At 41.0% G+C, this 12,739-nt stretch overlaps 1 protein-coding gene across 1 annotated transcript; it reads left to right on the forward strand.

Annotated features, from left to right (window-relative positions):
* The first annotated feature begins 4,728 nt into the window (after nt 1-4,728).
* On the forward strand, nt 4,729-12,739 carry nudt9 (nudix (nucleoside diphosphate linked moiety X)-type motif 9). Its single transcript, XM_080446617.1, has 8 exons — nt 4,729-4,910; nt 6,388-6,660; nt 7,799-7,888; nt 8,409-8,495; nt 9,522-9,633; nt 10,094-10,240; nt 11,226-11,310; nt 12,056-12,739. Exons 1-8 carry the CDS (start codon nt 4,828-4,830, stop codon nt 12,199-12,201), a joined length of 1,023 nt encoding a protein of 340 aa, XP_080302743.1. The 5' UTR covers nt 4,729-4,827; the 3' UTR covers nt 12,202-12,739.

Raw genomic sequence — 12,739 nt, forward strand, 5'->3', positions numbered from 1 at the left:
CCCCCCACTGTTACTGTACACGTTTTATTGCTGCTGCTGCTGGTGGTGGTGATGTCTATTGTATATTATTGTATGTCTTTTAATGTCTTGATGAATTGAATACACAGCACCACAATGGAAACGAGCCCCTAGAGCTTTTTGTTTTAGCACCATTGTAAAATCATACCACTGTAGGCTACTATTTGCAAACTGTTAATAAAGTATGAATCAATCAAACTAACTAACAGGAAACATGCATTTGATTGTTTGTGTCGTCACTGAACCCATCCTTGAAATCTTATTCTAGGTGCGAGAGCGCGGATTTGGCCCATGATCTGGCCTCAAATGCGCGTGCCAAATTACGGTAATAGGAGTGCGCAGGGTTGCCATGTCCGCATATTATAACTGACTTTGGGCTTGTTTTGCTGTAAAGTCGCTTAAATAAATATTGGTAGTTGCGGGTTGCGGTTTAGGGCTTGTTTCTAAAGTGTATTTGGGCTTTATACCTAATGTCGTTTAAACCAGTGGTTCTCAAACATTTTCATGTTAAGGAGGACCCCCACACATTAATATGTAATTGTCCGCGTATCCCCATAGGTTGCTTATTTCGAGAGAGATCTGGCAACGCTGGGAGTGCGTCGTTTTGGCTTGCGGGACGCTGTGTTTGGGCGGTGTCACAACAATCTGTCTCGGTTGAAACGCAGAGCACCGCCCGTGCAGCTCCACCGTTATAATAAAACATGCGCTAACGAGGACAAAAAAAAACAAAAAAAAACAAAACATGCAGTGCCCGTGAGTGGGCGTGTCGAAATCTGTTGCATGCTATACCAGTTATATGAAAAATATTTGGACATAAGTTTTAAACCCCATATGGGTAACCGGAGTCCCTCAGGGCTCAATACCAGTGTATTTTCTGTTGTTGTGGGTTAAGCTTTCGCTGAAAATAGCCGATCGACAAGCTCACAATGCCACACAGGGCATCACATTGTGAGCCTGTCGATCTGCTATTTTGGTTAATGTGATTTAAAAATATAATTCTATGTTTGCTATTTTACGAAGGTGTTGCATTTCTCTCACTCTAGCACCCTGGTTTCGGTAACTGATTAGGTTACTAAACCCCATATGAGTAATCGGAGTCAGGGCTCAATAATAGTGTATTTTCAGTTTTCTGTTATTGTGGGGAAAGCTTTCGCTGAAAATAGCCGATCGACAAGCTCACAACGCGCAATCTGCTATTTTCAGTGAAAGCTTTCTCCACAATACCGATGCTGGGGTTTAAGTGGTTAAACTTAAAGCAAGCTGTTTTTATTGATACTCAGATTGATATCACAGATATTTTGGGGCCAACTATTTCACACCACGTTCTATCGATATGATGAAAAACAGCAATTATATAATATAATTATAAACCAATCAAGTACCGACTGCGCACAAGATTGAAGCGCGTGCGTGTGGAACACACCCTTCCGTGTTGACGTCACCGCAGCAGCAGCATGCAGCAGCACACTTCCTGGCAGTGTTGCCAGATCTGCTTATTATGAGCAACTTTGGGCGTGTTTTGCTCTATGGTTTTTCTCCAAAGTTGCTTGTAATATTGGTAGTTTGCGGGTTGCGGTTTTTTGAGGGCTTGTTTCTAAAGTGTAGTTGTAATCGTGACGCGTTGTGAGCTTGTAGTTGTGAGCTGATGTATAATAGGTTCAAAGTGTTCATACTTGTGTAGCCATGCCCATGGTTCACATGACGAGCTGTGTTCCGTGAGCAACGATAACGGAGCAACGATAAGACTTCCGGTGGACGATCTCTTCAGAATAAGAGTACCCTCTAGAGCAAAAAGGAGCCATTGAAAAACGGTTAATTTGCACATAAAAACTATAAATTAAGCCTTTAAACGAAGCTATACAACACATATTATGTTTCTGTGTAACAAAAACGGTTTTTAAAACAATAATTTATCTAAATGGATAAATGGTCAGAAAAGGTCAGAAAAGTGCCGTTTTCAGACAACAGTGGACACTGGACAGGCGCCGGCGGACACTGCCAACACTTCTGACATACGCACGCGTGCGGGGACACCTCCCCTACAACGCCACACTCTCGGATAAGCCCGAGAGGTGTAAAAAAAAGTGTGGCGGACCGTCCAGTGAGGTCAGAGGTCAGAAAAGTGCCGTTTTCAGACAACAGTGGACACTGGACTGCTTGTACTGTACCTGTATTGAGTAAGTGACAAATAAATCCCTCTTTATTCTTGTTCAGATTAGTTCCAGAGTTCTCTTTGAAAATGTCACACATTTTGAAATGGCTCCACATCCATTGCCACATCCATTGATATTAAGCTGGTAGGTACACATGATGTAATAGACGTGCCACTGAAAGTATGCACTTAAACGTTTATTTTCATTCATTATTTATATTCTTTATAATTGTGAATGTTAAAAATTGTGGGGTTCTGCTATAGCCACTTACAAAACATATACACTATTTCAACGTTAAATGATAGTGTTGTTTACTGGAGTCAAACTGGGTTTGTGTCAAATATACATACTGCAGTTCTCGCATTAGTTTATATAGTAGGCCTAATACCTATCACCGTCCTTTGACTTTATTTGACTCTTAGTGAGCAAGACTGTTACTTGAGTCAGCGTTTAATAGCCTACAGCCAGCAATTGTTTCTAATTATGACAAGCACAATAACACAAAATAATACTCCTGTGTGCGAGTCTGTTGAGAAGAAAATAACTCCAGAAGAGAGTGGCAGATTTTCATGGAACTTGGTAGAAATTATCTCCAGGCTGCCCTAGAAAAATGGCCACAAGTCAATGTTACATCAGTCATATCTCAGGAACAGAGAGAGACACAGAACGAGATGTTGGTGTGTGCCTTTATTAATGGTCTTGAAATGTTATACTGATTACAAACTGGGAAACTGAAATAGAAGCAAGGCTTGTCCATAGCCATGTCTGTTGTGTGGGAGTATCAACACATATCCATCAATAATTGGTCAACGCAACAGTACTGTATACACAGAAGATGCTTTAAAACTTCCTGATGAGATTCTGTGGCACTTCCTGGGACTTGCGTCCTCTTCCAAAAAGCCAATTGGTAGGTTTGATTTATTATGGAGTCATAAGGAGGTGACATCAATAGGACTTTTTAAAAGGTATTTTATCTAATTTGATAAGTGAAGTCAATGGAGAGGCAAACTCCATATTTAGAAGTCAATATGACTAGACAAAAACATTTCAGGTGACTAAAATATGACTAAAACCAAATTACATTTTATTCAAAAGACAAAATGGCCCTTTTCTGACCCCTGACCTCACTGGACGGCCCACAACTTTTCAAAATATACCTGTCTGGCTTAGCGGGGAGTGTGGCGTTGTAGGGGAGGTGTCCCCGCACGCGTGTGTATGTCAAAAGTGTTGGCATCGTCAGCCGGCGCCTGTCCAGTGTCCACTGTTGTCTGAAAACTGCACTTTTCTGACCTCTGACCTCACTGGACAGTCCGCCACACTTTTTTTTACACCTCTCGGGCTTATCTGAGAGTGTGGCGTTGTAGGGGAGGTGTCCCCTCACACGTGCGTATGTCAGAAGTGTTGGCATCATCAGCCGTTTCCTGTCCAGTGTCCACTATTGTCTGAAAACGGCACTTTCTTTTCTTACCTCTGGCCGCACTGGACGGCCTGCCACTTTTCTTTTTTTTTTACAAATTATCTCTCAATGTTCACCAACATTCTGTGTACTACTGGTCTGTATCAATTTTCTATCAAGTTCAGGGGCGCTCAGTTATGGAACAGTTCTCACTCTCTCACTCACACACACACGCACGCACGCACGCACGCACGCACGCACGCACGCACGCACGCACGCACGCACGCACGCACACACACACACACACACACACACACACACACACACACACACACACACACACACACACACACACACACACACACACACACACACACACACACACACACACATTTTGTGTAAATTTTTCTGATTACATTCTTATTTGTATTTTAGTTTTTAAATAGGTGAGATCAACTTTATAAACCCCCCTTGCTTTATTTTTTAAATCTCACCTGCACTATCTACTATTATTATTTGTAGCATATTTTGTTGTTGCTTTTATCGCTGTTTATTTGCTTCTGCAATAAACAATATTATATCATGATAATTTTCCAAGAGTGACCTGGCCTAGAGGCAGCATTATTACAATAATGGACAAACAATACAAAAACAATACATATGTAACAAACACAAATGAATATCCAGTTAAAGTGCAAAACAGGATCAGAAACTGTGCACATTTAATGGGGATCAATAGCCAGTTTAAATCAGGAACAACCTAGCACCTGGAAGTGATCTAGTATAAGCCATTTAAAAAGACATACATCATAAATATATTTTTAAAATACATTTGTGTCTTTAAAAAGAATATTTGGCACTTAGAAGTGTTCTAGTATGCGCCATTTAAAAGACAAACATCATAAATGTATTTTTAAAATAGATTTGTGTCTTTTAAAAAACATTACAAATCTTCGATCTTATTTTGAAGGCAACCGGAAACCTTATTGTTGCTAGCTCAAAAACCGGATGTCCTATCGTTGCTCACGGAACGGAGCTCACATGACGCTCGTCTGTCAGTCATCATGTTTCAGGGCTAACTTCACGTGTTGCTTCTTTTGGGCTTGTTTTCATAGACCTGGTTGCTTATTTCTGTCGCAGAATCTGGCAACGCTGCTTCCTGGTTACGTTCAAGTAACAGTACGCTGTGTGCACTGCTGCATGTTGTAAGGGATCGATAGGAGCACTTATCTCTGGGGTTGTGATCAGACCCTGTAGGGGATGATAGGAACCCGGACCGCACCGATCCGTCTAGCACTGACTCTCCTAGGACTGCGTTATTGCGTCTGCACAGCAGGAGTCAGGTATGATATTCATACATACTGTTAGACATGATTATTATTATACCGGAATATACTGCGATAATAATGATGCGCTAAATCACACAACCTCACTCACTCACTCACTCACACACACACACACACACACACACACACACACACACACACACACACACACACACACACACACACACACACACACACACACACACACACACACACACACACACACACACACACACACCTGTCTGTCTGTCTGTCTGTCTGTCTGTCTGTCTGTCTGTCTGTCTCACACACACACACACACACACACACACACACACACACACACACACACACACACACACACACATTTGAAATATTGATTTATGTCCACATAATGAGAAGTACAGGATGTACAAAGGACATAAACACTGCCAGTGCAGTCAGATGAAGGGAAAACAGTTAGTTACAAAGCGCATGTAAAGCAGAGCAACGTTACATACAAAACAAAAGATGGCATACTTGTCAAACACAGCGGACAACAATCATGCGTAAAGGAAGCAGCGCCTCCTCCAAATTGAGCGGCGCTGATATTGAGCAGTACCTTGCTAATTGTTTAGCCCTCCTTTTGTAGAGGCCGGTCATTTGCAGGCCCCTTACAACCAACTTGTGCACGTGCCCTAGACTACCAAAGATAAAAAAACAAAAGTTTACATCTGTAGCCTAGCTGAGAGATGGTCTGCGCACACACACACACACACACACACACACACACACACACACACACACACACACACACACACACACACACACACACACACACACACACACACACACACACACACACACACACATTGATTGATGTACTTTATTTAGTAAGACATGAGAACATCAGTACATGGAAGTACAAATTCACAATACAAGGTCTACTAAACTGGGAGTCTCATTAAGCACTGAGCTTGTTTAAGATGAGATCCCCATGCACACAAATCATGATGACATTTAAGAGACAGACAGATATACACAATACTATACAGAAAGTCATACAATCAGCTTACAGGTTTCTGGTATGAAGAGTGAAAAAAAAAAAGTACAAAAGAAGAAAAATAAAAGGGGAGTAGGTTAAGACTTAGACAGGGGCCATTTTCGAATTGCAGCCTCCTGAAGGTGTATCTTTAGGGCAGTTTTGAAAGTGAGTAGGGTTTACTCCTTTTGGTAGGGCATTCCACATTTTTGATGAATAGCATGAGAAAGAGTTCATTCCCTTTGTTGAGCCAAATCTGGGTTGAACATGATTTGTGGAGCTGCCTCTGGTGTTATGATCGTGGACTACACACGTCCGTCTGTCTGTCTGTCTGTCTGTCTCTGTTGCTAAGCAAACCATTGAGACAAACTGTACCTGTATTTTTAAAACCAGTCCACCAATCTGTGTAACTGAACAGCTGTGTCAAATTACCATTATTCCTCTCTCTCTCTCTCTGTCTCTCTCTCTCTCATATATATATATATATTCTCTCAGGCCACTTATCCACTGCTCAGCAGACTCCTCCTGTGGGACCAGTGCCTATAATAATTTCTGCGCTACAACCAGTGGCCAAACAATGTTATCCTCTGCAGCAGCGGCGCCTCACATTAAGTCCAGATGCTCCCAGTATGCTGGATCGGAGATCAAGCGCTTCCCAGTGCCTGACGACAAGGTGGACTGGAGTACAGACTGGCCCCAGTACACCCCGGTCAAATACACTGCCCCCTCAGTGACCAGGAGTCCACCATGGGCTGACCCAGAGATTGGGTGAGAAATGGGATTGGCATTTACGTGTTGTCGCGCAGAATACATTGCAGTGGTGGAAAGTAATTAAGTACATTTACTCAAGTACTGTACTTAAGTACGAATTTGAGGTATTTTTTACTTTACTTGAGTATTTCCAATTTTCTATACTTTTACTTCAACTCCACCACATCTCAGAGGAAAATATGGTACTTTTTACTCCACTACAATTATTTAAAAAAGTATCTGTAACACTTTACTTAAAGGTCTCATCTATAATGCATTATAATCACATTTACAACGCATTATAATGCACTTATAAGGCATTGTTTTAGATGTTTATAATTATCTATGACAACTTATTACAACGTTTATAACCAAAGTATCTAGTAACTAGTTACTTTCTAGATTTGGATTAATATTACAGATATATAGTACATTGACCGCTTCAGCCGATTGCGCCGCGCTGTGAGCTTGTAGATCTGCTATTTTCAAAGGATTTTTATACATTTATACATTTGAAAACTTGTGAAATGGGACATTCTGCGTAATGAGTACTTTTACTTGTATCAGAGTATTTCTACATTGTGGTATTGATGCTTTTACTTAAGTACAAAATGTGAGTACTTCTTCCATCACTGAGAATAGATTGGCAGATATTTGAGAAGTCATCTCTGACTCAGCAGTCGATGCCGTTCATATCGATCCATATCTTAAAGCAGTGGTTCCCAAAACTTTTAGCTGAAGAAAGACCCAAAAGAGAAATTACGACGTTTGCCCGGGACCCAAAGTAGTGAAAATAGCAGATCTGCTATTTTCACTACTTCTTAAACTTAAAAAAAAAAAAAGTTGTTTTTTTGTTGACACTTTTTTCAATATTTTGAAATAATATGTATATATATTTTTTAAATGTAGGAAACGAAAAAAAGGAGATATTTACTCGCGACCCATAAAAATTTGTCCTGACCCCCTGTTTGGGAAACAAGTACATTTTCTCAGTGTTGGGTGACAGAGCAATATTATTTTTTGCATCTTTTACATTGTGAGAGATGCATAAGATACATTCAATTCATTTCATTATAGATACCATTTTGCATGTGTTATAGGTGGGCTGAGAATGATTCACTTACTGCTTTTGACTCATTTGATTTGTTTCCCACAGTTCCTTTACCCCACGTTTCAATGCTGTGGATGGTGCTGTGGACAGGGGGAGCTTTGAGGGCAACTACAGGGTGGAACAGGGCAAGCCACTGTAAGTCACCACAGACATGTGAGGGTGCATATTCAGCCACAATGGATAGGTTTTTGCCTTTTTTAATTATCTGAACTCAGCAGTTCTCAAACTTTTGTCATTTTAGTTCGGTATGCATTAGGCCACAGAACCCTCATAACTCTGAGAGTGTACAAATGGAACCATACAGATAGAGTTACAGACCTGTAAGGGTCCATTTGATTTATATCAATAATTTACCTGGGGACCATCGGGGAACCCCCCCCCCCCCCCTCAAGGACCCCCGACCCCACTTTGTTTTAATTTACTTCAACTCACCTCAACCGAAAGATGTATTTTTGAAAGTCAGTTGTTTTCATTGATTGACACTGTTGTGTGACGATGTAGAAATTGTGTGACGATGTAGAAATTGGGCTTTTAGTCTTTTGTTTGGTCTGTCTGTAAACTGCACTTATTTTGCTAGGATAAAAGTGTTTTATAAATAAACTTGACTCAATTATTCATAACTATAATATGATATGTCATGCTCATTCCCACTTAGAAATCCTCGGGGACGCACAGGTTTGACCGAGAGAGGTTTGCTGGGACGCTGGGGGCCCAACCACGCTGCGGATCCAATTGTCACCAGGTTAACCTTTCTCCATCATTATTCCATTGAGACCTGAGGCCGATTCTACAAATGCCTTCTAAATCAGTAGTTCTCACATTTTCAAGATCTTTCAACATTTTTTAAAAATGTACAAGACATTGAATAGCCAACATATAAAATATGGATATCGTAAAGGGGTTAACATTTTGCTGGGGACCCCTGGGAACCCCCTCAAGGATCCCTGGGGGTCCCCGCCGGACCCCACTTTGAGAACCACTGGCACTATAAATACTGTAGATTTTGTCCAGATGCAACTCTACCTCTCCAACTCACTTACATAAAGACCTTTTGTTAATGAAAAAAAAAAATCGACTTTATAGCTGCTCCATTGACAATACATTGAGAAACAGACTTTTCCACTCAAATGATTTGTTTGAGCTTTCACTGACTGAACTGTCCTGACTCACAAGCACAGGAAATGTATGTCATTCATTTCTATCTGCATGGGGTATCGCCCTGGGTATTGGCACACACCTAGTCCAGCTTTGTAAATTGATTTTCAATGGAGGATTATGACAGTGTGTTATCACAGATTAGGAGGCATGATAATCATCATGAACTGCCCGTTAATCTGATTTCAGATTAGAGTGCTTGTCTGCTGTGCTTTCCTCTTATATTGTTTCTGGCTACCTGGCATTGTAGTGAATACATTTTGGAGAGATAGTAGTTGTTGTTGTTGTAGAAAGGTGTATTTGAGTAATACTAGAAGTAGGTGTTTGGTAGGTAAGTCCCGTTAATTTTTTTTATACAATAGTTGTCTTTCATTTAAAATGTTGCAGTTGTTTCCATTGTAGAGAAGGCCATCTACAGAGATGTAATTATGACAATTTAACCAGTAAATTCTCTGGCCAAAAAGTCAAATTCTGATAAATTCTGGCTCCTAAAAACAAGTGTGGAAAAGTGGTTAATTTTGGAATCCAGTGCTGGAGGTTGGATATTGTTTGCTGTTGTACACAGGTAGCAGTTGTCTCCGATGATTGTGAGCCATCTGTCTCTGTACTTTAGGTGGAAATTAGATGCCAAAGGACAAAAGATATCTCACCCAGTGTCCAAACGCCCTGTCCTGCAGTTTGTGTCCATCAAGAGGAAAGATTGTGGAGAATGGGCTATTCCAGGGGTTGGTGCGAATTAATATTTAAACATGTTCAAGTCAGGGGCCACACCAGTGGCTCACCTGGTAAGAGCGCATACATATACACCACATAAAGAAGGCTGTAGACCTTATCACAACTGGCCCAGGGTTCGAATCCCATCCAAGACTCTGTTGCATGTGCACCCGCTCTTCCTGTCTCTCTCCATTCCATCACTGTCATTGTTCAAGTCATATTTACTTTGTCTTTTGCCTTTTCTTTTTTTTACATACCATCATTGACATAATTTATCTGTATGTTTTTCACTATATTGACCCACAAATACATCTTATTAAGAGTTCAAGACGGGTGCACTTACGAGGTCGACTCTTCCCTTGGTGTATTGACCTTGAGCTATTAGCCTTAGGCATTGTGGGGGTACGTGGGATGTTGCAGTATTCTGTCAGTCTCATTCAGCGATGTCATTTTCTAACTGTTTTCATTTAGGGTATGGTTGATGCAGGGGAGCTGGTATCTCTCACACTGCAGCGGGAGTTTTCTGAGGAAGCATTGAACTCCCTGGAAGCCTCGCCATCAGAGAGGGCAGACATCCACACGCACATCACCAAGCTTTTCAACTCACCAGGGTTTCAGGTCAGTTACTGAGAATCAGCGGTGGAAAAAGTACTCACATTTTCTTGTAAGTAAAAGTATCAATACTGCAATGTAGAAACACTCGTTACAAGTAAAAGTCAGGAATTAAAAATGTACTTGAATAAAAGTATTGGTATCAAAATGTATTTAAAGTACCAAAAGTAGAAAGTACTCATTATGCATTTTTTCGAATGTATAAAATGGACAAAACTCTTTTGAAAATAGCAGATCTACAAGCTCACAATGCTTGTGAGCTTGTAGGTCACCTATTTTTAAATGGCCGAAATGTATATAGGGCTGAAGTGGTTAATGTATGTTTAGTAATAATAATCAAAATAGTACGGTACTTGAGTAAATGTACTTAGTTACTTTACACCACTGCTGAGAATGGAGCTCACGTTTCCTGTAGCAATACTTTGATATGACCTTTCCTATTCCCTTGCAATAATGTGTGTGGGCGAGCTGGGTAGGGGGCAGTATGGATACCACTAGCTTGTAGTTAGGCCTTTATTCTTGCTACTTAATGTCCTATAAGAAGTAAACTGGGTGAAAACAAACCTTTGTGGCCTTTTGATGTGCCAGCACAGACTCAAGCCTTGCTAGCGCCTCCTAGGTCTTGCTGCTCCTAACATCTCAGGTCGTTGTTCTCGAGATCTACCCAGTAAATTATGTGAAATCTTGTGTGCAAGTGAAATCTTTGGCCTATGGGTGGCGCCAGAGAAAATACCTTTGGGTCAACAAAATCAGTAGGGTTCATGGTCCAGAAAGAAGCTGCATGGCAAATTCCACTGACATCACCATCCTTTAGATGGCTCAGCCAACTAACGGCTAACCACATACTGAGATACTGAGACATCCCAGGTTTGATTCCCAGCTGGGTGATCTGTGTTGCTTGTCATCCCCTCATTTCTACCCTTGCTTTCCTTTTTCTTTCCACTTTCATGGGAATAAATGTATTAAAGTGCACTTCATTCATGTGATTCAGGTGTATCAGGGCTACGTGGACGACCCGAGGAACACCGACAATGCATGGATGGAAACGGTGGCTGTCAACTTCCATGATGACACAGGTACTGTAGCTAGAATGGATATGCGTTTAATTCAGCTTTTTATGGAGACTTTTCCCCCCCATAACGTAAATCAACTTTGGGCACACACAGATTACGGTATGCTGCTACGCTTTGGGCATTTCATTTTTCATTTAGTTTTTCCACAGTTCTAACGTTCATATTTTCGGCATTTCTGATGACGCTATCAGCTAACAGTTACAATGCAAAACATCCAATAGAGGGTTTGGAGATACAGGGTTATGTTGAAGCTAATTTATACTTCATCACGCAAGCCTTTCACTCAACAAAAATGAATATTTGTGCAGCAACACTTGTTGGCAGTCCGATGGCTACAATAAGCATAAATGAAGGATCACAATGAAATGAAAAGATGTAAACTGTGACGTTCCTTAGGCCTGTCACAATTATTACATAATCGTCCTTATTACATAATTATTTGAGATAATTATATAGCAGAAACGGATTATTACAAAACATACATTAAAAGTCCTTAAATTGTCACTTTACTGTCATCTGGGACGCCCCCAAAATCATGTGGGGGTCTTGACCCATAGGTTGAGAACAAGTATGTTTCAATGCCTAATACCTTCGCAACTTTACTCGAGTTTGGATACAGGCCTTTTACATGTAACAGAGTAATTCTACATTGCGGTATTGCTACTTTTACTTACATTTTTAAAAAGACAAGAAAATCTTGGTACTTCTTCCACCACTGATGAGCTGTGATGTCCCTGTGATTACCCAGGCAACAGTGTGAGTGGCCTGCCATTGGAAGCTGGTGATGATGCAGGGAAGGTGAGCTGGGTGGATGTGGACTCCTCCTTCCCTCTGTATGCCAGCCATAACCATTTCCTGGAGGCGGTTGCCAAGGAGAGGCATGCCCACTGGTAACCAAGGGCAACCCACTCATTTCTAATGGAATGATGAAGGAAGGATATGGTCCCCCATGTAACTCTGTGTGAGTGCATGGAACACACGGAACCAGACTTGAGAGATGTACTGTAATTTAACGTTTTAGGGATATGCACGCACAGCACAATAAAAGCACTGGTAATTGATTGTTCCTTGATTGTTTAGCACTGTGTTCTGTCTGTAAAAGACAGGGAAATTACTGAACGTATGCTTAATATAATCCTCAGTTGTATGACGGTGTCACATGTTGAACATAGCAGATCTTTGGTGGACCTCATAAAGTTTGCAAGTTGTGTAATTAAGGATTCGAAAATTGTGAGAACGGATGTGATTCTGTGTGCAGAGCCTGACCGACGGCAGATTTTTGGGTCCAATGCCGATCCGGTATTTGGAGAGTCCTAGACCACCAATTACCAATGTTTTGACCGATGTTTTGTCAAAAAAGCGCATAATTGGCGATACAGAAGCCTTCAAAAAAGTAAAATAAAGGCTGATATGTGGGTCTGTCTCTACTGTA

The sequence above is a fragment of the Gymnoscopelus braueri genome (assembly GCF_963280865.1).
Source record: "Gymnoscopelus braueri genome assembly, chromosome: 13".
NCBI lineage: Eukaryota > Metazoa > Chordata > Actinopteri > Myctophiformes > Myctophidae > Gymnoscopelus > Gymnoscopelus braueri.

What these genes read in the sequence shown, in the direction of transcription:
- nudt9 (XM_080446617.1), top strand. Translation starts at nt 4,828, where the DNA reads ATGATAGGAACCCGGACCGCACCGATCCGTCTAGCACTGACTCTCCTA. An exon ending in GCGGATCCAATTGTCACCAG is followed by an intron (nt 8,496 to 9,521) that starts GTTAACCTTTCT and finishes TCTGTACTTTAG; the next exon opens with GTGGAAATTAGATGCCAAAG. An exon ending in TCAACTCACCAGGGTTTCAG is followed by an intron (nt 10,241 to 11,225) that starts GTCAGTTACTGA and finishes CATGTGATTCAG; the next exon opens with GTGTATCAGGGCTACGTGGA.